Source organism: Colletotrichum costaricense (assembly GCF_030867565.1).
Source record: "Colletotrichum costaricense strain IMI 309622 chromosome Unknown Scaffold_11.1, whole genome shotgun sequence".
Taxonomy (NCBI): domain Eukaryota; kingdom Fungi; phylum Ascomycota; class Sordariomycetes; order Glomerellales; family Glomerellaceae; genus Colletotrichum; species Colletotrichum costaricense.
Genome location: NW_026848240.1, coordinates 1,064,164 through 1,089,290, shown reverse-complemented (window position 1 = coordinate 1,089,290; position 25,127 = coordinate 1,064,164). Strand labels below are relative to the sequence as shown.

General features: G+C 54.2%; 7 protein-coding genes across 7 annotated transcripts; 2 read left to right on the top strand and 5 right to left on the bottom strand.

Annotated features, from left to right (window-relative positions):
- Nucleotides 1-98: 98 nt before the first annotated feature.
- Nucleotides 99-335, bottom strand: CCOS01_10715 (uncharacterized protein; the record flags this gene model as incomplete). The annotated part of the gene is made up of 1 exon (XM_060458869.1): nt 99-335. The coding sequence occupies one exon, from the start codon at nt 333-335 to the stop codon at nt 99-101; it is 237 nt and encodes a 78-aa protein (XP_060310671.1).
- An 805-nt stretch (nt 336-1,140) lies between these two features.
- On the bottom strand, nt 1,141-3,497 carry CCOS01_10714 (VHS domain-containing protein; the record flags this gene model as incomplete). The annotated part of the gene is made up of 5 exons (XM_060458868.1): nt 1,141-1,994; nt 2,050-2,842; nt 2,901-3,185; nt 3,243-3,375; nt 3,424-3,497. The coding sequence occupies 5 exons, from the start codon at nt 3,495-3,497 to the stop codon at nt 1,141-1,143; spliced, it is 2,139 nt and encodes a 712-aa protein (XP_060310670.1).
- A 1,831-nt stretch (nt 3,498-5,328) lies between these two features.
- CCOS01_10713 (ubiquitin carboxyl-terminal hydrolase) lies at nt 5,329-8,581 on the top strand (the record flags this gene model as incomplete). The annotated part of the gene is made up of 2 exons (XM_060458867.1): nt 5,329-7,611; nt 7,661-8,581. 2 exons carry the CDS (start codon nt 5,329-5,331, stop codon nt 8,579-8,581), a joined length of 3,204 nt encoding a protein of 1,067 aa, XP_060310669.1.
- Nucleotides 8,582-10,173: 1,592 nt separating this feature from the next.
- On the bottom strand, nt 10,174-11,852 carry CCOS01_10712 (uncharacterized protein; the record flags this gene model as incomplete). Its single annotated transcript, XM_060458866.1, has 2 exons — nt 10,174-11,748; nt 11,817-11,852. The coding sequence occupies 2 exons, from the start codon at nt 11,850-11,852 to the stop codon at nt 10,174-10,176; spliced, it is 1,611 nt and encodes a 536-aa protein (XP_060310668.1).
- Nucleotides 11,853-14,766: 2,914 nt separating this feature from the next.
- Nucleotides 14,767-18,191, top strand: CCOS01_10711 (AMP-binding enzyme; the record flags this gene model as incomplete). Its single annotated transcript, XM_060458865.1, has 5 exons — nt 14,767-14,819; nt 15,734-16,297; nt 16,428-16,852; nt 16,908-18,031; nt 18,105-18,191. 5 exons carry the CDS (start codon nt 14,767-14,769, stop codon nt 18,189-18,191), a joined length of 2,253 nt encoding a protein of 750 aa, XP_060310667.1.
- Nucleotides 18,192-18,889: 698 nt separating this feature from the next.
- Nucleotides 18,890-22,873, bottom strand: CCOS01_10710 (KH domain-containing protein; the record flags this gene model as incomplete). The annotated part of the gene is made up of 4 exons (XM_060458864.1): nt 18,890-19,860; nt 19,913-20,862; nt 20,916-22,210; nt 22,265-22,873. The coding sequence occupies 4 exons, from the start codon at nt 22,871-22,873 to the stop codon at nt 18,890-18,892; spliced, it is 3,825 nt and encodes a 1,274-aa protein (XP_060310666.1).
- Nucleotides 22,874-24,325: 1,452 nt separating this feature from the next.
- Nucleotides 24,326-24,529, bottom strand: CCOS01_10709 (uncharacterized protein; the record flags this gene model as incomplete). Its single annotated transcript, XM_060458863.1, has 1 exon — nt 24,326-24,529. The coding sequence occupies one exon, from the start codon at nt 24,527-24,529 to the stop codon at nt 24,326-24,328; it is 204 nt and encodes a 67-aa protein (XP_060310665.1).
- Between the last annotated feature and the right edge of the window lie 598 nt (nt 24,530-25,127).

The following is a 25,127-nucleotide window of genomic DNA, read 5'->3' as shown; positions in this document are numbered from 1 at the left end:
GAAAAAAGTAGCATGCAGTCTAATTGAATCTCTAAATTTCACAATGGAAATGGGAAAGACGGGGTTCTCGACAGATGTTCGGATGGTTCACGATCCAATTATATATAAACGAAAGCTCTAGTAAGTTGAGAGGATGAGCTACGTAATGCGTCCCTCCACCCCCCAATTCTCGGGAAAGTTTCCTTGTTTGGCGTGGGTGTGGGCAATCCGGTGGAGGGAACGGGAAAGTCTGTTAAGCCTGTGTCTAGAAATGACTCAGATGAACCGCCTTTACCTTGGGACGGGCGTCGGAACACACCTAAACTAATAAGCAGGCACCCGAGTAGAGAAATCATGACACCGGACGGGTTCCACGTGGGTTGCCATAGGGGCCTTCTACGGTGCCTTGCCTTGTGTTGGGGCGCTTCGCGTTGCTGGTTTCAAGAATGCTTGAAAGCTAAGCTGCTGTGACAGCGGTCCGCAGTCGCACCATTCGGCGCCGATGACCGGGGCGGAAAGTGGAGTCTCACGCCGCGCTGGCGCCGTGCCGTGGTTGGCCGGAGGGGGTTGGACGCGGGCTTTTGTGGCTTCTTTTGCATGATTGGTCCGGCAAGAGGAGCGGGTGGCCGGCTACCTTACCTCGCCTTACCTTACCTACGGTCAAAAGCCGGTGGAATGGATTTCTACTTCTAGATTTGCTCCCCGGCGGAAAGTGTGAGTCAGAAGGAATTATTGACTTTGATGATGCGCTTTAATATCGTTTGAGAAGGCTCGTGACGGGCGAGGATAATTACAGAGTAAGATAGTTAAGAGGGCTACAGTCATAGCCTAGGCACGCAAAGTTGATATGCGGGAAGCCTGTGCTGGAAATGTACATGTTGAAGGGGGATCCTGAACGTGGTATTCACCCGCGTCCGTGTGTTAGTAAGGTAATGCTAGGTGAATCATTCACATAAGCCCTTGCCTGGATGCTCCGACTTCAGTCTTCACATAGGGTCCATTATCAACATCACAGTCACAAGTTGGAGAGTGATCATAATCCAATAAAACTTTCATTTTGTAGCTCATTCTTAAGTCTGAAGATGCTAGTGTCGGGCTCTCCCTGACCCTGAAACGCCGAGAGCTAATGGCCTGCATGCTTCCTGATTACTTTCCTGTCTTTCAAAGATCAATGAGACTCTCCTCCACTGCCGGCTGCTTAGGTGCGTTTTGCGGAGCAGACGGAAATGATTCTTGGGTATATCCGCTGTTGTACTGGCCTTGCCAATGCTGTTGAGGGTGCGCCGATTGCTGCGGTACTGATGGTTGCCAGTAGCTTTGCTGCTGGGGCGGAGCCTGTTGTTGCGTGGGCTGTTCCGGCTGAGCAGGCGTTTGAGTAGGTGTTTGTTGGGGTGGCATGGGCTGTCGGTATTGCACTGGCTGCTGAAGATTCGGGTATGGCGATGGGTTAGGATCCGCGTTCGGCGGAGCAGAAGGAGGTGCGCTAGGCTGCTGAGGGTTGAAGTAATAAGAAGCGTTGGGGTCTGCCGAAGGGGTGCCCGGAGGTTGACCTGGCTGGTTCTGGTGATTTGCTTGAGGCGGTTCGCTTGGAGCATAAGACTGCTGGGGTGCGTATTGGCCGTCAGGTACGGGACCAGCTCCGCTTCTCCAGCTATCCGTTCTTTGAGGCTCTTGGCCAGGATACGGTCCTCCCGGCGGACCAGCCATGGATGCGCGCTTGTCAAAAGTCGCGTACTGAGGTTGTGGAGTGTGCTGCGGGTGTTGTGCGTAGGCCTGAGGTGGCGGTGCGTGGCCGTAGTCCATCTGCTGTGATCCGGTATAGAAATTCTCGGCCAGGCCGGCACCCCCAGGTGCACTGCCTTGCAGCGTAGGGTAAGCGCCAGACTGGCGAGGGGGGAGATTGTATCCTCCCCCAATTGCGTGCTGGCTGTATGCCTTGGACAGGCGCTCTTCTAGCATCCTGTCGTAGTAGCGAACAACGGTGGAAAGTTTGGCATGTAGGTCGAGTAGTGTGTCTAGAGGCTGTGTGAGAAGACAGAGACGGACACCTGGAATTCCAGGGGTACTTACCATGCTTGCTCATAGTCTCCCCGTAAGTACGGGCAAGCTTAGGCCGCAGTGTGCCGATGCTATCGTAAAGTTCTTGGATTTGAGGCTCGCGCAGAATGGTTCCGGGGGGTTGTGTTTGCAGGCGGTCGACGAGAGTTGCAAACAGGTTAATGTTCTCAGCCTCAACCGGTGTTAGCTCGTAATCGTTCTTGGGCAGAGAAAACTGCTGAGTAGGGTTTGGTCCGGGATTCGAGGTGTGCTCCTTCAAGACTGCCGCATGTCTTTGCTTCTGCTCCTCCATATCAGCTAGCGAAGCGGCGATGGCAGCCTTGAGGTCGTCATCTTCCTCATCCGCGCCGGACGATGCTGCAGGCGCAGAGCTGCCGTTGACCTTGGGTCCCGAGGGACCATTGGCCGTAGGCGCAACATAGCCCTGAGAGTAGCCTTTGACCTCCTCCAAGCTCATAGCTAGCGCCTTCTTCAGGTCCTCGTCGAATGCGTCGTCGACGCGGGCGTTGCGTGGTTGCATGGCCGATGTGCTTCGTGTCTTGTAAGGATAGGTGGGAGATCGGTCTTGCGACAGCGGCGAAGGTGGTGCAGCACCTCCCTTGGCCGATCTGTCCATGAGCTTCGCGTAGCAGCCGTCGTCGACGCGGACGGGCTGCATGATGCCGAGGTGGGGGAGGGGTAGCGACTTGGCCGAACATTGTTGATCGAAGCAGTTGCCGCAGTTTCGGCAGTGATGCTTTCGGTTCGTGAAGGTAAAGGCGGTGCGGCATCGCATGCAGACATCTGAATCCACCCACTCGGGGGGCTTTGAGAAGCTAGTCAGTTTGGGCTGGGAAGATTCATAGCCGTGGATGAGAACCTACCGCGCTGCTGTCGATCATGCTGCTGGAGACGCTGATTTTAGGAGGAAATTGATGACCTTCCCTTTGCAATGTCTTGTAGACCTCTCCGATGTATCCCAGTTCAAGGCGTCCTTCGGTGGCGGCGGCCCAAGATTGTATCAGCTCGAGAATCTTCTGCTTGACTTCGTGGTTGACGGCGGCGGGTCCGACAGCTTGAAGGAGGGAAGTCAGGTTGTCCATGAACTCCCTTGAGGCGATTTCGGCGAGGAAGTGGGTGCCTCCATTCTTTACACACGTGTCGGTGAGCTGCGGGCGGACAGAGTCAGTTCAGTCAAGCGTGATCAGGCAGCAACGATGACCTACATTCAGTGCGCTCAGCTGGGTATTAGGGTTCTTGTTGCCGATGCGCCTCTTCAAGGAGCGCATGGCCTCCTTAGGCTGAACGGTCTTTGATCTGATGACATCAGAGATCTCGAGATTCAGGGCGATATCCTCCCTGTGTCAATGTTAGAAGAGCATGACAACGGATGGCAGAGAGTCGTACAAGCTGCTGCCTGTGGCTTTCTCAATTTGCTCGTCCAAGGCCGTGTTGGCCGAGCTGGACCACCAGCCCATCATTTTGAAGGCTGGAAATGTTTTGTCGGGCGGGGAGTTAGAGCAAACAGGCGGCTATCGATCGTCGGGATGGTTTATCTAGCTCGAGAAAGCGGGCGCGCAATCGCGAGGCTGTCGTCGTCTTTGTCGTCGTATGTAAAGCGGGCCAGATGGGTTGCGCGTATGTAGGAGATGTGGATGAAAGGCAAAGAGGAAAGCTTGTGTGTGTTTCTAATGGTTGCCCAGATGCGGCAGCCTCAGGGTCGGGTGTGCGTACACAGTAAGGTAAGGAGGCCTAGTTGGAGATGCAGCAGGCTTAGGCGTAGTCGGCATAGGCTAGAGCAGTGGAGGCGTGGGCAGCTGCGGGCAGTGGTGTCGAACACAGACAAGGTCCGCTGGGTTACGTTGGCTTAGTACGAATGAGCAGGGGTTGGAATGTGTCGGGCAGTGGATGGACGGTGGATTTAGAGTCGCTGCCTTGGGTTGGAGGAGTCTAACTACGGATACCTATTGCATCTTCAGGTTGCTGTCGTCGCGGACTCGTGGCTGCTCCGCTTGGAACACGGCCCTGTGACGAACGGAGGTCTCCGCGCTAAACCCAAAGAAACAGTGTAATATTGAGAATGGAGGGAGGGAATGGGATTTTGGCAAGGCCAGCTGCCCACCTCAGCTCGTTCCCGTTTCCCCCAGAGCAGGCACGGAGTACGTATCCTCTATGACGATGGCGGTGGAGCATCTGTGGCGCGTGCCATTTGAGGCTGAACTGGAGGCTTCGAGTTGGGAAGGAGACTCTTGTGAGGTGACTTGCTTTACGCTACTGGGCATGTGGGCTGGCAGCTACGTAATCAAGGGACCTCATTAGATACCTCACACCTACCCAGGCCTGACTCTGCTTCCTGGGAGGCATAGTCACCAACTTCCAGTTTATGCCTTTCCGGCAGGCCTTGAGCAATGAACAATGTAACTTAGTTTCGGAGCAGATGCTCTCATCAAAGGCAATAAACAATTCAACTGCCTAAAGTGGGCATTCATAAGCCAAGTTATATTGGTTGTGGCGCTGCATGATATATGAGTTGTCAAGGCCAAGGACGTGGATCATCTCCGTCAGTGCAAGTCGCCGCTCAAAACTCGGGGCCGGGTGACTTGAGGTGGGCAAGAAGCAGGGCACTGCCCGCCAGTTCCAGTGCCCGAACCGCTGTTCAGTCCGGATGCGTCAGTGAGATGGCCTCCACTGTGGTGGAAAGTGGTTTATTCCCCTGCACTGCAGCGCAACGCCCTGGAGAAAGAGTACGGGCCCTGTCGGAAAAGGTACCGAGTCACCCCTCCCCAGCACAGCCGCCGCAACGGTACCGTTTCCTCTCCACAATGTCTTGCTATTGTTGAAACTGTTAGCGCCAGCGAGCGAGGCTGTCCCTCCACCACGGACCATCTGGCTTTCACAGGACCGCTGCGCACCTGCCAATCCAACTTCATCCATCAAAGACTGACATTCTTTCCTTTCGCCCATCCTACCCAACCACACCACGACCCTTCTTTTCGAGCTTCGTCTCAATCTAGAGAACAATGTCTATTCAACCTCGCCCTGCAGAACCCAAATAAACCATCCTGCGGCCAAACACAAACCTCTACAAAACTACCTAGTCTGCGTCACTGCCACTCATGACGAACCCGGCGCCGACTATCGTTGCGTCCCCGTCCTGTCCTCGTCCTCGTCCGACCTACCTCGACGCCTCCGATCTCCACACTTCCTCGACATCACCAGCGATAGCTTCCTTTCCCTGCATCCGAGCCACCACGCTTACAACGACATGATTCAAGCTCCATACCCGATTCCAAGACATCCATTTCCGTTCACATGAGCTCCACGGCCTCTTCAGCCACCAGAACCGTCCTCGGCGGCGGCGGCGGTCCGGTCTTATCCAACGGCTCCGGATTACATACCTTCGCTATGGGCGGAGATGGGGGCTCTGCCGGCCGCGGCGGCAAGCCCCCGCTGCCACATATAGATGACCTTACATCCACAGCTCCTCACATCGACATGAACCTACCCTTGCGTAAAATCCTCGAGATGGCTGACAACGCCATGCGACAAGCCGAGACCTTTCGTGACTTTGGTCGACCCGATATGGCCTTCAAAGAGTATATCAAGGCCTCCCTGATCGCTGTCAAATACGTGCCTATGCACACCGAGTCCGTGTCGGTCAAGGGCGGCCGCGGGGATCTGAACCGCATTTACACCGCCCTCATGAAGAAGATAGATTCACAGCATGGAAACTTTGAAAAGATCAAGGCCGACATCATTGCGGATAACCAGAAAACGGGCGTAAGACCCACCATATCAAGACCAACTTCCATCAGCAACGGGGATGCCGTCCGCCCGCGGACACCGCAAAGCCCCCCGGTCCTGAGCCCCACACGAGCCGAAGCCGGGACGCAGGCCCACGGGTCGCCGGCAACGAGAACGAAGCCGGCGGTTCAACCGAAGCCCCAGTCGCTGCATGGGAACGTGATACGTTCCGGGGCCGGCGGCCCTGGCCTTCCTAAAAGCAAGGCCGCCGAAGACTTGGCTGCCCGTTTCGCCAATCTGCGAGGACCGGTGGCATTGCCCGGTCAGGACCCCCGCATACGGACGCACCCCATTATGCCCCCAAGACCGGCAGGACCAAGAGCGATGCCAGATCCGCCCGAAAAGCCAAAGGTGGCCGTCGTGACAAGCCTACCAGATCTGCCCAAGATGCCAGATGCGATCTACAGCCCGGCCAGGGGGACTGTATCTAACGAAGCGGCTTCACTGCCTTCGAGCACACCAAGGGGCCTGTTCAGTCGGACAGGCTCTTCAGCTTCTATCAATACCGTCGTTGCGGCTAGTAGATCATCCGCCGACTACTTTAATGCCTCCAATGCTGCCGCTACTTCCAGAACCTCTAGCATTTCGATACCCGAGGGCGATTCAATTACTGCTGACGATCTAATGAACTACATCAAAAGGGGCTCCGCAACCCTACAAGTCTTAATCATCGATGTTCGAGGTCGAGAGGACTTTGACGAAGGCCACATACTTTCGCAAGCGGTCATCTGCATTGAACCTAGCATTCTCCTACGAGAAAACATCACAGCGGAGCAAATAGCTGAGAGCATGGTCCTCTCGCCTCCTCAGGAGTACCACCATTTCGAAAGGCGGGATGCTTTCGATCTTGTGGTGTTTCACGACCAGGATTCGGACTCAATACCGCGCTACATCTCTCCCGATATGGACGCTGCTGCTTTATTGTCTCTTCAACGCGCATTAACGTACTTCAACTACGGTAAAGACTTGAAGAACCCTCCTAAGCTGCTACAAGGAGGCTTAGATGCTTGGACCGACCTCATGGGCAGAAGCGCCCTCGCCACTTCACAGACTGCCGGTGCTGTTAGAGCACCCATGGCTCGTTCTCCGTTGAAACCTGCCATCTCCATCTCCAAGCCTAGCAGGAAGTACAAGGTGACGCCATTGAGGCCCGAAGAGGTCAAGCTTTGGGAGGAAACACTGCACCATGCTGAGATTGAGACGGCGCGGTCTCCCGGTTTCATGCATGTGCGCAGTACAGAGGAATTTTTGAGAAGATTCCCTGCGGTAGCCACAGAGCAGGAATCCATGCAGTCGCCAATCAGCCCTGATCGGCCAAACCATGGCTACTCCCAACATCATGGCGATATCTACTCCGAGTTACCATCGCCGCCTACTCGACCCGCACCGGCTGTGCCTCGTCCGAGTTACAGTGGGTTATCGCAGACCCAGGATGACCACGAGGCTCACGCCGGTATTGCCATGGCTGCTCAGGGCCGGAATCTGAAGCAGGGTCCCCTTGCTCGTCCAGATTCTCCCTCGGTCGCAAACGCCGCCAAGGATACTTTGCACATCACAGGTCTCAACAACCCTGGTGTGTGGTGCTATGCCAACAGCACAATCCAAGTCCTTCGAATGTCGCCTGGGTTCGGCAGAGAGCTCGCCTCGTTTGAGTGGCAAAACATGTACAAGGTGCCAAGGAAGGCCGACGAGAAGAATGATCACCCCCAGTTGATGTCTCGGATCTTATCCAACTTGTTCCACTGGCTAGAATCTGGCAAGTTTGACGTTATGAAGGCTCAAACGCTTATGGTTTGTCTTGCTCATCCTTCTCAGAGTAACAAATGCTGACTAGCAACAGGACTATTCTCGATCAGTCTGCGAGAAGAGCCGCATCAAGGATAAGGGCGATGAGTTCGGTGGCAGTCGACAACAGGATGCTCAAGAATTCATGTCATGGCTCCTAACCTACCTCCACGACGAGACAAATCAACGTCGAGACCGCGCTGAGCCAGACAATATCCCTCCGCCTCAAATGGGGGGCGGCAAATCAATGTTGCAAGGCAGTTACGAGTGGTGGGGTCAATATCAGAAGAAGAACTTATCCATCGTCGACAAATACTGGCGAGGCTTGGAGCTTTCGACTGTGGTCTGCACGCAGTGCAACAACCGCACATACACCTGGTCTCACTACGACTTTCTTTCGGTGCCCGTCAACTCAAAGCTTCACACCCTTGAAGACTGCGTGAGGTCGTTACTCGAACCCGAAATTCTTGCGGACTATCAATGCGACAACTGCAAGAAAAGGGTACAGGGCAGAAAGCAGTCCAAGCTTGCACGGATGCCCGAACTATTCTGTCTCTCTTTGAAACGATTCAGTTACACAGAGTACGGTAGAGCATCAAAGGACAGCAGCAAGATTACGTGGGACTTTAACAAATTCAACCTCGACGAGTTCTTTATACCGCCTGAAGAACGCCAGACGGTGGGTCCTCCACCGGACCAGAAATTTGAGCTCCCGTTCGACTATGAGTGCTACGCTGTCATTGTCCACTCGGGATCATCCATCAGTACTGGACACTATTACGCCTATGTCAGAGACTCCAACACCCCCGATCCGGCGGCTTGGTACAAGATCAACGATTCCAAAGTCACTCACATTCGAATCGATGGGACAGGACGAGGGTCTGATGTAAGCGATACGGTGTTCAGAAACGGCAGCAGCGACGTGCCGTATCTTATCTTCTTCCGGAGAAAAGGCGGCCGGTCGACGGGGAGATGAGAAGTAAGTGGTGGTAATAGAGAATTGGAGTTGGGGGAGAAGGATGTCACATGGCGAGGTACTAGAAAGATTCTGGATTATCTCGAAAGCACTTCTCTCATTCCTTCTTTCATGTATAGAACGGGGATGTGCGTATGTTGCTTTCCAAGCATGGCAATGATGTGCGTGTGATTGTGTGTGTGTGTGTGTGGGTGTGTATTACCTGAGTCGAAAGAGAGGCCGATGTGTTTCGAGCGCTTTATAAGCATGGCGTCTAGGCGGTCTGTTGAAAGCCCCTTTTTGTTTGTGTGAGGGGAATGGGATTCGCTATGAGGCCACGACAGTATAGTTTATACAATGAAAGAGTTCTACATGCGCATCTTGATCGAGAGATATGCAAACTAGAAGGACTTGGTTTTCGGGACTGAGTTGCGATTCGGTTCCTGCAGGGTACCGGTATGACGGGATCGAACTGTAGGTGAGTCTGGATTATGCTTATCTGTTGAAGCCCAGTTCTGACGTGACCTTGAGCACTGAACTTAATGTCCATGGGGCGAACCTTGCTCTGCCTGACGTGAAAGAAGCTTGCACGCCAAAGAAAACGTATTCTGAGAAAGGCCTTGGAGAAATAAGGTGTCGTAGCACGAGTATCAATGGATCTGGAGTTTCTCGTGGGTAAATTTGGGGGTTGAGTCCTCTTGGGTGATTGTGATTTGGGTCCTTGTGAATGTTTTTGGGTGTACCCATGGGTTTGGGTCCCCATGGATCGAATCCAAGATGACTACCCATGGGGTGTTTTGAATACCATACCTACGAATCATCAAGGATGGGAGGAGACTTTTCTCGACAATGCAGTATATTATCATAGTAACGTGTGTACCTACACAAAGCCAATGTCCATACCAAGTTCAGGTCGAATCTCGGTTGTATGTCTGTCCATTGAACCTTTTGTTCTTCGAGTACGTATACCTATCACAACAAGAATATCCCATCAGTCAAAGCTATACAAGCCAAGCAAGCCACCTTCGCATCCTACGCTACCTAACCTACCCGGCACGCCCACCCCTCTTGCCGTCATCCCGAATACCTACGCCTATATTGCAAGCTGTCTAATCCCACACCTAATGGAGCCTCACACCGAGTTTAGCGCCGGGGGGAAAACATCAATTGACGTCCGTAGTGTCCGTAGCGTCGCATAGGTCAAGCACATCACAATTTTTGGGAAACAAGCCACTCATCATCCAATAATTCTCCTATATCCCTCTTGGTCGATCTATATTGCAAAAAAGAAGAAAGAAAGATCTTGTGAGACTTTGATCCATAGCCTCATTAAATAGTGTGTGATTTTACATTCGAAAAAAGGAAAGTTTGGTGAAATGGGGGAGGATACCTACAAAGGGAGAAACGGGAACCCGATCCAAACGCCTCCTCGCCCGGCGGCGCCCTAAAGCCCAGTCGATTGACGCCTTTACCCGGGTACCTATCTGGTGGTTGGATTTACATATTTTTTCATTATACACTAGCCTCCCTCATCTCGAACATTCGAGAATGATGGATAACAATCTGCGTCAAGGTGGTGAGAGAATTCGTAGCGGTGTCATCGCTGTGCTCATTTATGGCGTGTGGTGATTCGGCTGCAAAGGATGCGCTTCCGTTGGCGAAGTGAGCGGCTCATCACCATCCACAAACGCCGCCGCTGTGGCCGCCGCCTCGCGGAGGTCACTGCGTGCAGAAAACCTCCTGATAGACCGCGTGGAGGCGTCAGAGTATCTCCTCATTATGTTCCGCTCGCTAGCCGAAGCCCTGCGCTCCGGCGTGGTCGGAGCCGTCGCCGCGGCCGGGGGTGCCGAGGGCATATACTCCTTATGCTCCTTGGGCGAAGGCTCCTGGCTGCCGCTGCCGGATGACGGCTCGCCGCGCAGAGTCATGGCGTTGGACCATCTCTCTGTGTTGGGGCGCGAAGGCTTGAGCATGAAGGAGCGCCTGTCGGGAAGTTCTTTCATGGGGAAGGGGCTGTCGAGAAGCATGGCTTTCTGCGCGGCATGCTCGTCTTCATATCTGGATGATGAGGTGGAAGGGGGGTCCAGGGGTGTGATCTCGTCGATGTCGGCAACCATCGGGGAGGCGAAGCTTGACACACGCTTGTCATGACCGTCACGGAGAGCTGTGGGCTCCTTGATTGTCATGGCATTCGACCACCTCTCGCTGCCGCGCTTCTTGTTGTTGTCCTTGCCGCCGACCTTCTCGTTCATGTCATCCCCGGCAGCATCCTTGAGCGTCATGGCCGACGACCACCGCTCGCTGTTGCGTCTGAAGCTAGGGGGTATCATGGGTACTGGTTCGATGGAATCCTCATCCATGAGCCTCTTGCCAGCCGTTTTCTCGCTGGAAGACGACCCTGCGATAGAAGCGTCCATGCTGGCCGTCTTCTTGAGAATGTCGTCCTTGCTGACGGCCTTCTCGCTCTGAGATTCGCCCTCGAGTCTCAGGGTCAGATACGTGACGCCCGAGGGGTAGTAGCCCTCCTCAATAGCCCGGGTGAGATCGTAGCGGGCTTGGTCGCTGATCGACCTGGTGAGGCGGAGCTTTTTGATGTTCTCAGCGTCGACAGTCTCTTCCCAAGTCTTCTGGAAGAAGAGCGCAATCTCGTTGATCAAGAGAAGGACGTAGAATCCGGCAATGACGGCCAAGTCCTGCACCTGATGCGTCGTCGGATAGTCGGTTCCCATTCGCCGGAACTCGGGGAATCGCATGCTTGAGCGCTGAATCGTGAGGATCTTGATAATGGTGACAGCGACGCTCATGATCCAGAAAATGATGTTAGCCACCTGCCAGTTGCGAATCTTGCCCTTGATGCCGCGGGTGGCCTGCATGACTGCACATACGCCGCAGCCAGCGAAGACGAAAGGAAGAAGGCCAATGGCATAGCGAATCTCTGCGAGTCTGGCGATTTCCATAATCTCCATGAGGAACACAACGAGTATAGAAAAAAAATAGACGGACAGTTGAGCATGCCTCTGCCATTCTTTCTTCACGGTATATCGCTTAATCTTGTCGACGATGAGAACCGGCACAATGAAGTGGAAAAGGGCGAAAGTGACTGTCAGGCGAATCCACGCCGGTAAAGGGATGATGATGGTATCGAAGAAACACATCGACGGAAGAGGACTGAACCTCGAGTCTACCGTCTGGGCCGAGCATTAGCTACAATATTACAGGACGCTGGCCAAGGACCATGGAAATGGAAGCAACTCACCAGCCCTTCAGGGCGCATACCACACAATCGCGACATGGTGGCTGGCTACCGCGAGAAAGGAAGCAGGGGGGCTGTGTTCGAAGCCAGTCAGCAGCTCTAGATCGGCGGAAAACAGGACAGGAGTTCATCTCGAAAGAGAGAGGGAAACAGCTGCGACATAACTCTATCTTAATATCATCAATGCCGTGCCGACAACACGTCTCGGAGGTGCGCCTCCCCGCCGCCTCCTTTCAGAGTCTCCGCCAGGCGACAGGACCCAGGCCTCCCTTGGGCGTCTCTGTGCTTGTGGCTCTTGGGGCACGTTGTGTAGGTGCACGCTCGGGGCTTGCAAAAGGGGCGTTTCATTGTTGTGACACTGGTGACGATGAGTATATTTCGAGAACTGTGCAGCAAGGTCGGAGGTCGGAGGTCGAGCGGTCCTGCCGCTGGTGTTAGCTGATTGGTCGCGCGAGGGACGGGAGAGACACGATGGTGGAGGTAATAGTCCGATGGGGGAAGTCCATTCTAGAACTACGATGGCCGTTAGTTGCAGCAGAGGACACCATCTGGCTTGCCTACAACACGGCAGGGCCACTAGATTGCTGCATGTTTACGTGAGTGCAGCGTTCCTGTCTGTAGAGGATGAGGCTAAACACACGGCCCTGTGGTACGAGGGAGTGCCGAGCGGTGCTGTTTTAGTTCCAAAGTGTAAGCCGTTAGACCAGCGTAGATCCCGCTAGCACAACGACGGGCTCGACGCTGGGGAGGCATGTTTATCAAAGCTGACGATGCAGCATACGTGCGTGAATGAGGCACAGGGCTGGCATATTGGGAGGCATTATGGTGTCTGGATGTCTCTGGCTGTGTGATTGTTTTTGTCCGACGCCCTACCCAACTCACACTTATTTCGAGGTTGGCAAAGCTGGCTGCTTGCTGTACCGGGATGAGGGGCCCGAATGGATCTCCGACTAGGGGACAAGTTCCCTTGAGGACCGGATTCTTGATCGGGTCCGTCTGAACGCTCGGCCCGCATCGAGAGGAGAGATAAAGTGTGTGTGTAAGATTGAGATGGACGGAGTGCTGCTATTAATTGCTCTTTGACCGGCGGCCACACGATGAACTCTCACCGCGTGCGGTCCGGATCTTGACCTGAGCCGTGTTCGACCACTTTGTTTGGTTTTTGTGGTTTCCATGACAGTCCCCTTGGCCACCGCAAAGCACGCCGTCGCCATGGTGTATATGAGGGGTTTGATGTTTTCTGGTCTGCTCCCAGTATCAAGCTGGAACAACAAGCTGAAGACGTTGCAAACTCCTGGGCCGGGCTTCAGCTACTGGTGGCTCACTGTGGCCATAGCTTCCCCAACGTTCAAGCGACATTCATGCGGGCTGGCCGTGGACTTTTCTTCATGACGAGGACCAAGTCTGACTCGGGCGCACGATTCGGCAGGATTGGGCAGAGCGTCAGCACGACATATGTCGGCAGTTTCGCAACGTGGGGATAGCCTCAAAAGTGGTGAGATGCGAGTAGCAAGTCAGAGGCAAAAGGATCGCAGACAGGAAGCTCGGATGGTTGGTTGAAATTGTGCGATGAACCGAACTCTGTCTTGGACGGAATTCGGATAACGAACGGGTTGTCGTTTGGGGATATGCCCAAGATGCTGCCCGTCCGCATAAAGCAGGATCGTTGGAGCAAAGCAGGGTTTGTCTGCAGGTGGATAGAGACAGTGGCACAGTGGCACTCAGATGCCAGGGAGCCCACTGGAGGGAGCCTCTTTTTCTTTGCTGTGGCCTCGGCTGTCGGTGCATGTCCGCCGCATGTGTCAGCAATTGAGGCTGGAATTTGCACGTGAGCGGATGAAGAACCCAGCCATTGTCAGTTGTCAGCAGAGTCGCGTAGATAGGCGAGGTTTGACAAGAGGAGCTCCGAGACCAAAGAAGCCGTGTTTCCGTGGCGGTCGGGGTTACCTACGGAGTATTCGTTTGTACTCTGAACAGGCGTCGCGGCGCGAGTGGTTCGGTCCCGGTTTTTTTCGAGTCAAAAGGCCTGCAGAAGATAATTTAACAAAAGCCCATTTCGATATCGAGATGTGGACCAAAACCTTTCCTTGGGCGGTACGGGTACGCCGTCTTCATCGGAAGTTCTCTGCAGATTGCAGGTTGCAGACTGCAGCCTTTGATCTTGGACATTTTCCGACCTTCCCTGCTCGGACTCGAGCGTGGGCTGCCACCGACACCGAAGCCTTCTGTCATGTGCTTGTTCATTGTCTAGTATTTGTGCGTGATCATTGATGGAGTGTAGCATTGTTGAGCGTTGGGGATAATTGTTGGAGAGAACAAGTTGCCAAGTTGTCAGCATAGGCGGGGAATGAAGGTCATCTGGAGTGTGCCCAAGACCAAGTGATGAAATGTTGAGAACGAGTAAGATTTATTGCTCAGACTCAGAGTAGATAGATACCTAAGTACATATGAAATAGGCAGGAAAGAGTTGTCATAATAGCAATTGGTCCTATCATATTCTCAATAGGAAAGCACGAAACAAGGTAATGAGGAAGGTAAAGGACAGGCAAGAGCGATCTCGCATCTTGCATCTTATCCAAGGAACGTGCCAAGCCGAGGAGGAGCAGCCCAGTTTCCTCCCCTCTTTTTTATCCGCACGCTAGCAACGGCCCTGGTGCTGGTTAATGGTCCTGACTGAGCAGCGACCGGCGGGTTGCATTTGGCCCACAAGAAGCTGCCATTTCACTCGGTCTTCGCTGCTGTTGAAACTCGTGAGGCCGAGGCAGGTAAGATTCTTCTCCAGGTGAGCACCTAACGTTGCAGATGTAAAGTGTGGTGGTTGAGGAGGAGGAAGAAGAAGAGCTGTCTACTCCGTAGTGCTGTGCCACGGGTGTACGTATGCCACTCCGGCTCTTCCAGCTTCCAGAGCTTGCCACATTGCCCAAGGCTGACCAGAAAAAGGTCATATGCCCCTATGCTGAGACTCTCTGGAATCGCCGGAACAAGATCTGATTACCAGATTCTGCAGTACATAGCTGCAGCCAAGCAGCCAAGCCGTCGTGGCTGTCCACGATCCAAATTCTCGTTGTAGTCGTACGTTGCAAGCAAGGTAACGTAGAGGCTGATAATAATCGACAGAGGTAGCTCTAATTAGCTCTCATGTCTGCGGCCACCAAGACAAATGCAGCCCCGGCCTGGCAGGGAGCTTGACTAGTGGCTCAGCATTCCCACCCCAGGGGCAGGTGTGCTTGAGATGTGCCCAGACAATATGCAATGGGAGAAGGGGAATTACCTCAGAAATTCGGAATGGGGGACAACATGAAAGATACGTACCTTGCCTGATGCGCGGGAGACCCACCCAAGCATCGGCCGGTGGCGGATCTACCTACCTGCGACATCCCTACCCTCAGTACCCTGTAGTGCAGTCCCTGCCAGCTGCTGCTGCTGCACTGCTGCAGTGCTGTTTGCCTGTCTATCAGCTCCAGACCCCATTCCATTGGATGCCCCATGCTCCCCAGCTCTCAACCGTGACGCAATTAAAGTCCCGTTGCCCATCTTTTGCTGCGCACCTAACTTTTGCGCCTCCTGCCCGCACACACGCACGTACTCACTCGACGCACTGCTCTCGAGTCTCGTGTGCCAGCAGCTACAGCTACGGATACAGCTACGTAACCCAGCCGACAGCCAGCATTTCCAAGAAGCTCCTCCTCATCGGCTCTGTCAAAGTCTCACGTTCCCCCTCATCTTTGCCAAATCTTTGCGAGAAAAAAAGCTCCGACCATACAACCCTTCCGGCCAACCTCTTCGACCACCTCAAAATTGCAAACTTACTGCCGTCATTCACCTAGCTCACCTCGAAACCCCTAGCTTTACCTCAGAGCTCCCTCCCCCGCCTCGGCCCATCCGTCAATTCCGTGTCCGTTCATCATCATCGTCCCTAGGCTTGCTTCCGTGAACTCTGCCATCATTCCGTCCAACATCACCGCCGTCCTCGTCCTCCTCGTCGCCATCCTCACCGCTCTATTCTACGCCAGACTCCCTACGAACCCCACCGCCGCCGATATGCCAGACTACACGACGGGCGTGATGCCCTTGTACCAGGTGCACAAACCTCCCTTCTCTGTCGAGTCGCCTGGGTACGAGCGCGTTGAGGGCGAGACTCTTCCCCGTCGCCATTGGAAAGCCAAGAATGGTCTCCGAACCCAACCCCATCCCGACGTTCACACCGTCTACGACATTGTCAAGCGAAGTGCCCAGGTCTACCCTAACGAGCCTGCCGTTGGCACCAGGAAGCTCGTGCACCTTCACAAGGAGAAGAAGAAGGTCCCCAAGAATGTCGATGGAGAGGTCATAGAGGTTGAAAAAGAGTGGCAGTATTTCGAGCTGTCCCGTTACTCTTACCTGACCTATGCCGACCTCCTCACCTATATCAACCAGATTGGCTCAGGCCTGCGGAAGCTGGGTCTGAGCAAAGGAAGCAGAGTCCATCTATTCGCTACCACAACGTACGTCCGAGAGCAGAACCCTCTTTGTCCTACCTATCCTCCCAGATCCAAGGTCCCGAGCACTCCGCACTCGAACCCCTCCCAGTCTGGGCCTGCCGAGAAGAAGCTAACCCGACCTTCTGGAATCTAGTGCAAACTGGATGGCCATGTCCCACGCCTGCGGCTCCCAGTCCATCTCTATTGTCACCGCTTACGATACCCTCGGCGCCAGCGGCGTCGAGCATTCGCTGCTCCAGTCCAATGCCGATGCTATGTACATCGACCCTCAACTCCTCAAGACAGCAAGCGGTGCTCTGAAGAAGGCCGAAAATGTCAAATTTGTCATCTACAACAACAGCTCCCTCTTTTCCGATGGCACTGAAGTCGACGCCTTCAAGAAGGCCAACCCCGATATCAAACTTGTTAGTATCGAGGAGGTGCGTGCATTAGGCGAGGAGAACCCCGTTGAGACCGTAGAGGCAAAGCCTGAGGACTTGTTCTGCATCATGTACACTTCTGGTTCCACGGGTCCGCCGAAAGGTGTGCCCATGACTCACGCTGGAACTGTGGCTGCGAGTAAGTCATCTTTCTTGAGGTTCAATGTACTGCAGATGCTAAGTTTTACGCTCAGTTACTGGTCTCTGGACCTGCGTCGAAGAGTGTGTCAGCAACAAGGAATATGTTCTGGCATACTTGCCCTTGGCCCACATCTTTGAACTCGTACTGGAAAACCTCGTCTTGTTCGTGGGTGGCACCCTTGGTTATGGTAACCCGAGAACCCTTTCGGATACGTCGGTCAAGAACTGCGCTGGTGACATGCGCGAGTTCCGGCCGACGGCCTTGGTTGGTGTGCCTCAAATTTGGGAGACGGTAAAGAAGGGTGTCATTGCCAAGGTCAACAGCTCTGGCCCTCTCATCAAGGCCCTCTTCTGGGGAGCCTTCAACTATAAGACCTTCATGGTCAAGCACGGCCTTCCCGGCGCTACCATCTTTGACAATGTCGTCTTCAAGAAGGTTCGCGAGTTGACGGGTGGTCGTCTCCGCTTCATTATGAATGGCGCGAGCGGTATCTCGGATGGGACGAAGCACTTCCTGTCCATGACTCTGGCGCCTATGTTGACAGGTTACGGACTGACCGAGACAGCCGCCAACGGTGCCCTCGGTGACCCCCTGGAGTACACTTCCGATGCTATTGGTTCTATTCCCGCTGCTGTTGACCTCAAGCTCGTGTCCATCCCCGATCTGAACTACTACGCCGACTCCAACCCTCCCCAGGGTGAAATCTGGGTCAAGGGACCCGCCGTGCTGAAGGAGTATTACAAGAACCCCGAAGAGACGGCCAAGGCCATTACCGAGGACGGCTGGTTCAAGACGGGTGACATTGGCGAGTTCGACAAGGTCGGCCACGTCAAGGTCATTGATCGCGTCAAGAACCTCGTCAAGATGCAGGGTGGAGAGTACATTGCCCTCGAGAAGATGGAATCCGTCTACCGCGGCAGCCCCTTTGTCGCCAACATCATGGTCTACGGCGACGGCGAGCACTCCCGCGCCATCGCCGTCGTGGCTCCCAATGAAAAGGTCCTCGCCGAGGAGGCGAAGAAGCTTGGTGTTGATGAGCACAGCATGCACACTGACAGCAAAGTCGTCGACGCCGTTCTCAAGGATCTCATCTCCAACGGAAAGAAGGCTGGACTCTCTGGTCTTGAGATTGTCGGCGGCGTCGTCCTCTGCGAGGAGGAGTGGACACCCGATAGCGTAAGTCTCCCCCCTTCCCCCCAAAGATCCCCCCTCGCTCCATTCATCAGCATCTAATAAGTTGGTTTCTTAGGGTCTCGTCACTGCGACACAAAAGGTGAACAGAAGAGCGATCAAGGATAAGTACAAGAAGCAGATGGATAAGGCTTTTGGCAACTAAACTGGTCATTGTTTGGAAGTACTGGTAGCAAACTCTTTGTTGGCATATACTGCTTGGAAATGGAGTAGTAATGGAAAGTAAGCGAAGCGAAGCGGAGTCGCGGGGAAAGGAGAGGGAGGAAACCGGAAAGAGATGGAAAGGAAAGGCATGAATTGGTCATTGTCCTATCAACGTACCAAATAATTCTATCTGGATATGTCTGTACACTATTACCCAATTACTATTGCAAAATTCCTGCCTTGTTCTCCTCAAGCTGATTAGTAGGTTAATCCACGCAGTGGGAAGCATGGTTCAGGACGGTGAGCGGACGAAGATCCTTTTCTTGGGCCTTCTTTCCCCCTTGCACAAGAAGCCAAGAGAGCATTTCCTTACATTCATTCACAGATTCTTTTCGCAGCATTTTGAGGAACAGCAGATAACTTTGATCCAGATTTTTATTCTGTTGATGGTTGTGTATATATCACTTTGTTCACGCATAACTACATCTCCCTTTAAGCCCATACACATGGAAGACAGGCGACATACATCTCATGATACTACTGCCGCCTTGCTTCCTTTTTCGTTCTTTTCTACCACTCAAGTGGCTCTGCTTCCGGAGAATCGCCAAACCACTCCGTAGTAAGGGCGCTTAGTTGGTCCCTGAAGTGTTGGTAAGACCCCTCCTCTGTTGCAATCGCCGGAGATTCACGTCCAGACTTCTAGTCTCGGGGCGCACGGGAGCTGAGTCCCTCTCTCACAGCCTCGAGGATCAAGTCCTTGGCCTTCTCAACGCCATCGGCGCTACCGATAACCTCAATCGCATCCTCCTTAGCATCGTTACGGGGGACGTTGATCTTGCAACCGCTCTGCTTGCGGATAGAGTTGACCTTGCTGCCACCCTGGCCGATGACATAGCGGTAGGTCTTGGGGTCGGGCAGGACGAGGTAACCGGTGTGGGTGTTCTTCTTTGCCTGCTCGATGGCGGAGGCGATCGCAGCCTTGGCCTTCTCGAGGTTCTCAGGGGAGCCACGAAGCACCCAGGCAATCTCGCCATCCTCGCCAGCAGCGCTGTCCACAACCTTCCAGGAGTGGGCGTCAGCGGTGGCATCCTCGTCATCGGTGATCAAGGGCAAAGCACCACCGTTGCTGCGGCTGGCGGCGGCGCTGGGCTTAGGAGGAAGGGCCTGTCCAGCGTGGTCGACCGAAACCTGGTGGTTGTTGCGGAGCTGGCGGAAAAATTGGCCGTTGTTGGAGATGGAGTGGTGAAGGCTGCGCGGCACCTGGAGGGTCTCTCCCTCCTGCTCCTTGACGAGCGAGGCGATGTGCTCCTTGGCCTTCTCAACATTCTCGGGACGACCAGTGATCTTGACACCAGTCTTGCCATCACCCTGACGGGGAATGTCAATGGAAACGGTAAACTGGGACTCGAGCTGACGCTTAGCGTCTCCGCCACGGCCGATCAGGGTTCTGTGCTTCTCGATGGGAACCTCAAGGATCTCAGTGACCTGGTTCTCCTTCTCTGCGACAATCTCCTGGATACGTGAAACGATTTTGTTGACAATGTCGGAACGGCCCTCAACCTTGATAGTGTTGCCATCAGCCTCCTGCTTGGGGAACTGGATGGTGCGTGCAAGCTCGCGGCGGTCATCAGATCCACCGGCCTTGACAACGAGGTCGCGGAGGTTGGCGCCTGGGTAGTGTTAGTTAAAGCTACAAAATTCGGTTGGTTCAAGTGATCTTACCCCCAGAACCGATGAGAGACTTGTGGTGCTTCTTATCCACCTCAATAGTCTGCACAACGGTGTCGTTAAAGACATCTCGCTTCTCTTCGAGAGCCTTCTTAGCAGCAGCAACCTGAGGCTTGGTACCCTTGATCAGAATCTCAACAGTCTCGGCATCGCGAGCACTGGGGATATCAATCTTGGCACCAGTTGCCACGCGGAGCTCCTCCAGTGCAGCACCACCCTGTCCGATAATGGACGGAACTTGCTTCTGCTGGACAGACACAGTCGCTGTGAAGGAAGTGTCCTTGAGGTACTGGAGGAGAGACAGGATCTCGTCGCGGGCCTCATCGGCTCCCTTCTTGGGACCACGAACAATGACCTCGTCGGGCTCCTGCTGACGCTTAGGCTTGCCACCATCGCTGCTTGCATCGGCATTCTCCTCGTCCTTCGCGTTCTTGCCGGACCGGGGGAAGAAGATCAAGACCTTGTACTTGCTTTGCAGGCGGTTCGTGACGCTGCCACCCGCACCAATAAGCTCGCGGTGGAACTTGGGGTCGACCTTGAGGATGTGGGTGACCTCGTCGGCCAGAGTGCGGCCCAGCGAGCTGATGTGGGCCTTGGCGGCCTCAGCCTTGGCCTTGGGGCCCTTCAGCTCGACCTGGCCATCTTGAACCTGGATCTCGACGTCGAAACGATCACGGAGCTCCTTGATGTTGGAGCCGCCCTTACCGATAAGGTGGTTAGCGTACTTCTGGGGGAAGTCGAAGGACATGGTGAAACCACGTTCCTTCTCGTCCTCCTTCTCTTGCTCGACAAAGGCGACGACCTTGGCCTCGAGGTTCTTGACAGCAGAAGCGGGACCACGCAGGTTGACAACGGTGCCGACCGAGGAAACGCGGATGGGAATCTGGTCGTCGGCGCGGTTGGCCTGCTCCTTCTTGATGAAGCGGCGGAGGCGCTCGTGGAACCTGTGAAATGAAATTAGCTAGGACGCTCGTGCGAATGGGTCCGACACACTCACTTCTGGGGCACATCAACTGAGGCAGAGGCGATCTGCTCCTGCTTGTTGATGATATCCAAAATCTGCTTGCGAGCCTCCTCCAGGCCCTTCTGGAAGGCCTGGATCTCATCCTGAGAGGGACGACCGGTCTTGATCTCAGGCTTGGGCTCGGAGGCAGAGGGTCCCTCGAAGACAAGAAGAACAGGAGCCTCGGGCTCGCCAGACTCAGGAAGGATGACGTGAACGCCGTGGCTGTTTCTCATACGAGGGCTGACGTCCTTCACCAGGTAGTTGTGGTAGAAGGGGTCAACAGGAATCGGGGCAATTCTGGCAGGAGGAATGGCATGCACAAGCTTCTCAATGGCCGACTGAGCCTGGAGAACGCTCTTGCCGTCACGAGCGTACAGCTCATAAGGCGAGGCGCCAGCAGAGGTGAACGGAGTGTTGATGTGAGTGTTGTGAGCACTCTCAATGTCGTCGAACAGATCGCGGTGACGCAGGTAACGGGTGACGTTGCGAGCGTGGGTGTTGACACCTCCAGGAGCGTTCTTGTGGAATCTGCCAATGTCGAAAGTGGAGAACTGCATGTTCATGGCTCTGTCCATAGCAGTCTCGACACCCTTGGTGAGCTGAGCTGCGGGACCAATAACAGTGACAGAGTCGTCATCCTCGTCAGTCGGCAAGAGAATGGTGCAACCAGTCTGGTTGAAGAAATCGTCGAGAGTCTCGCCGCGGCGGCCGGCGATGAACTGATGACGACCTTTCTGCAGACTGAACTGGTCGATGGCAAGCTGGTTCTGGAGCTCCTGAACACGGCGCTCGATCTCGGCGCGCGCAGCCTGGACAGCAGCGCGGTCACCCTGAAGCTGAATGTGGTTGTCGGCGGCAGGGACGAAGACGGGGCGCTCACCCTCGTTCGCGACAAGGCTGCGGCCACGAGGAGCCCAGATCTGGTGTGCAGGAACGCGGACTGTGACACCGTTGTTCTCGTAGCGGCCGATGTGGCTGTTTCCGGGGCCCGCAATGAAGGGGTAGAACTCAGCCGGGATGCCGCGAAGCTTGCTGTTCAGGTTGGCAGTACGATCTCCGGCAATCTTCAAGATCTCGTTACGAGCAGAAGCGGCGGACAAAGCGTTGCCCTCGACGAGAACATCGATGGTGGAGTCATCATCCTCGTCGATGGGACCGCTGCCCTCCTCCGCCTTAGGGAGTTGAACACGGGCGCCAGACTTCTCCTGAATGGACTTGATGACAGAGCCACCCTTTCCAATGATGTGAGCACGGGCAGATTGGGGGATCGGAACCTTGATGGTAGTCTTCAAATGGGACGTCAGCCTGGGCGCGTGGAGGAGAAAGGATTGGCCACCTACCTTGGTACCAATTTGCTGGACGAGGTCCTTGAGGGCCTGCTGAGCAACGTCCTGGGGGCCCGTGGCATCGAACTTGAGTTTTCCGTTGGGTCCGTTTGACAGAGTGATGTTGGCGCGCGACTTGCGGTTGATGTCCTTCATGATATCAGGGATGGGGCGCTTAAGCTGGTTGCGCGGGAGGATGAACTGGGGATCCAGGACAACCGTCTCAACGTTACGGCCAGGAATCGACATCTTGGGGGTGGCAGCTCCCGAGGCGGGAGTCGAGGAGCGGGAAACACCGTTGGCGGGGGTAGAGGCGTTGCTCTTGGCTCCCCAGATGGGGGTGACGTTGGGGCCAGCGCTCTTGCCCTTGGAGGTTCCGAGCTCGGGGAAAAGCTCATGGGAGTGGGTGTCGATCTTCTTTCCAGAGGCCGAGGCTTCCTTCTGCTTATTAGCAGCTCTGCTCGAGCTGGGCTCGGCCCAGGAAGGAGCGTCGCCGGACTTCACGGGGAGATCCTCATCGGGGACGTCCTCGACAGTGGGGTGCAGGTCGGCATGGGTTTGGAGGAGGCGCTGGGCAGCTGAAGTCTCAGCGCCGTTGGCAACAGTGGAATCGGTAGAGGCCATTATGAGGCGAGTTGACTGTAGTCGTCGTGGTAGAGAGAAGAATTCGATGGGGTGGTGGGAATAGGAGAAGATCGGTATATCTGCAAGGGGTAGCGATACCTAGTTAGCTGATGTGTTCTGCTGAAGACGCAGTTATGGCAGGAGCGTTCCTTGAGGGAAGGAGGTCAGAAGAGAAGAAAAAGAGAAGAATACTCACAACTGATGGTATATACGGCAGTGGGACAAGACCAGTAGAATCAGACCTCCGATGAAAGAAGACTGAAGCGTGAGAAACCGTAGAGCAGCGAGTAACCGATGGGAAGATGGAATTTGATGCTGGCTTAGAACATTGTGACCCTGACCGGCAACAATAATCGTATCCAGGAAGTTGAATCGGGAAAGAGGGAGTTGGCGAAGGGAACAGGCCAACCAATTGATGGTTTGAGAAGTGGGAGGATAGGTTACGGAGATGGATTTGAGGATTCGGGGGGAATAAGGGTGAGGTGGAAGATTCTCGACTCCACGATGGTCGAGCTGTTCAATTGGAAAGTGGAATTTCTGGCGCGGGCAGGGGTGCTACTTCCAGAAAGGTTCCGCCTACCAGAGGTGCTCCAACCGACTCCACTCTTGGTGACCCCACACTTAGCCTCAGCCACAACCTAAATTGTTAAGAGTGCCCAGGCCCAAAGGGTCGGCCGTTGCACCTGGAAGGCACGATGGCCGGATGAGAGCTCCGGCGTCACGTGGGGCCGCCTGCCGACTTGGGCCCGGGGTCGGGTGTCCGCATATATCTCCGGCCTCCGGCGCTTGGACAACGATGATCCGCGAAATTCCCAAATAGTTGAAGCTATCGAGGACCGAGTCGTCAAAGGTGGCGCCGTCAAGTATTGACGCCGCGGAGCATGGTCCGTCTCAAGAACGTGTCCATTCTGAAGGTGAAATACCCTTGCCGGATTCTGAAGCTGGTCACGTTCAGTAACCTACGCTCTGTGCTAGGAGGACCTCTCGGCTTCGTTGAATGCTTGTCTCAGTTCGTATCCATCTCGTCTCGTATATCTGACTACCTCGGCAATCTGCAGGGTAAGCGCAATTAGGGCTTGACACGTCGTTGACGAGAAGCAAGGCCTATGTGTCGACAGATCGCGAGAGACACGTTGAATCGTTGAAGTAGAAGTTGAGAAGTTTCTAACCGGAAGCTTGGTTGAAGCAAAGAGAAATTTACTGGAGATGATCCATTTCATATACTTGAGGCGGACGATGTAGTTCTGTTCCACTTCCACTTTTCATCGTCAGGATTCGAGTTTGCAAACTTTTAAGCTTATGGTAAGGACCCTTCAAAGAATATTTCAGACCTCCGACTAGCAATATCTTTCCGAGTTATTCATCAGTCTGTCACTATCCGTCGTGAGTTACCCAAGACTTGTCATAAATATCTAGCCGTCCTCGCTCCGTCCCCAATGAAAATAAGTCGCCTTACATCATATGCCATAGAAAACTGACAAGGCTACGACGGCTTGGGAAACAGGCAGGAACAGTGGTATTTGTATAGCTCCTGATGCTCGTCTGCGTCCAAATATATTTCACTAATGACCTGCGTTGCATCGCAAAATGCTGATATGTAGAATGTTTGTGTAGGACAACCAAGCCTTCCCGGCAAACGGCCGAGATTTCCAACATGAGGAGCTGTAAGTGGTTTCACCAAACCACTAGAACTATTCAGATGCGGAGTTTGCAAAGCGATAGAATATACATCGCTGCAACTCCGGACTCTATCAACATCAGTCCACCCACCTGGCATACAGAAGGGTGATACCCAGATCGCCTCTCGTCGGAAAATCACCTCCAGCCGAGAGATCTGGCCTCTACCTCGTCGATCTTGAACCGACAGTATGGTTTGCCCAATCGTTTTGATCCCTCGGCTGGGTATCCGACGTACAGTGTCGAATGTTTGTCAAAGGGCAAGCTGTATGGTGCAGTGACGATTGCTAGAGAGCTTTTGGTTTGTGTATTTTCCATGTACAAACAAACATTCATGCCTCATTCTGTCCGACATGGCTAGACAGACATTGGCAGCAAGGAGAAACATGATTCGATCAAAAACTCCATCTCGTGAGGTCGTCCAGCTAAAGAGGTGCGACTTTCTCGTCAACAATCAGTGTGCCATCGTAAGCAAGTGGGAGTCGATGCGAGAGGTGGGCGATCATTACAATCCGTATCCCACTTTGGCCAAGGTTCCTGTTCTTACTGACACTATTATCGCCGTCATTAACTTGCA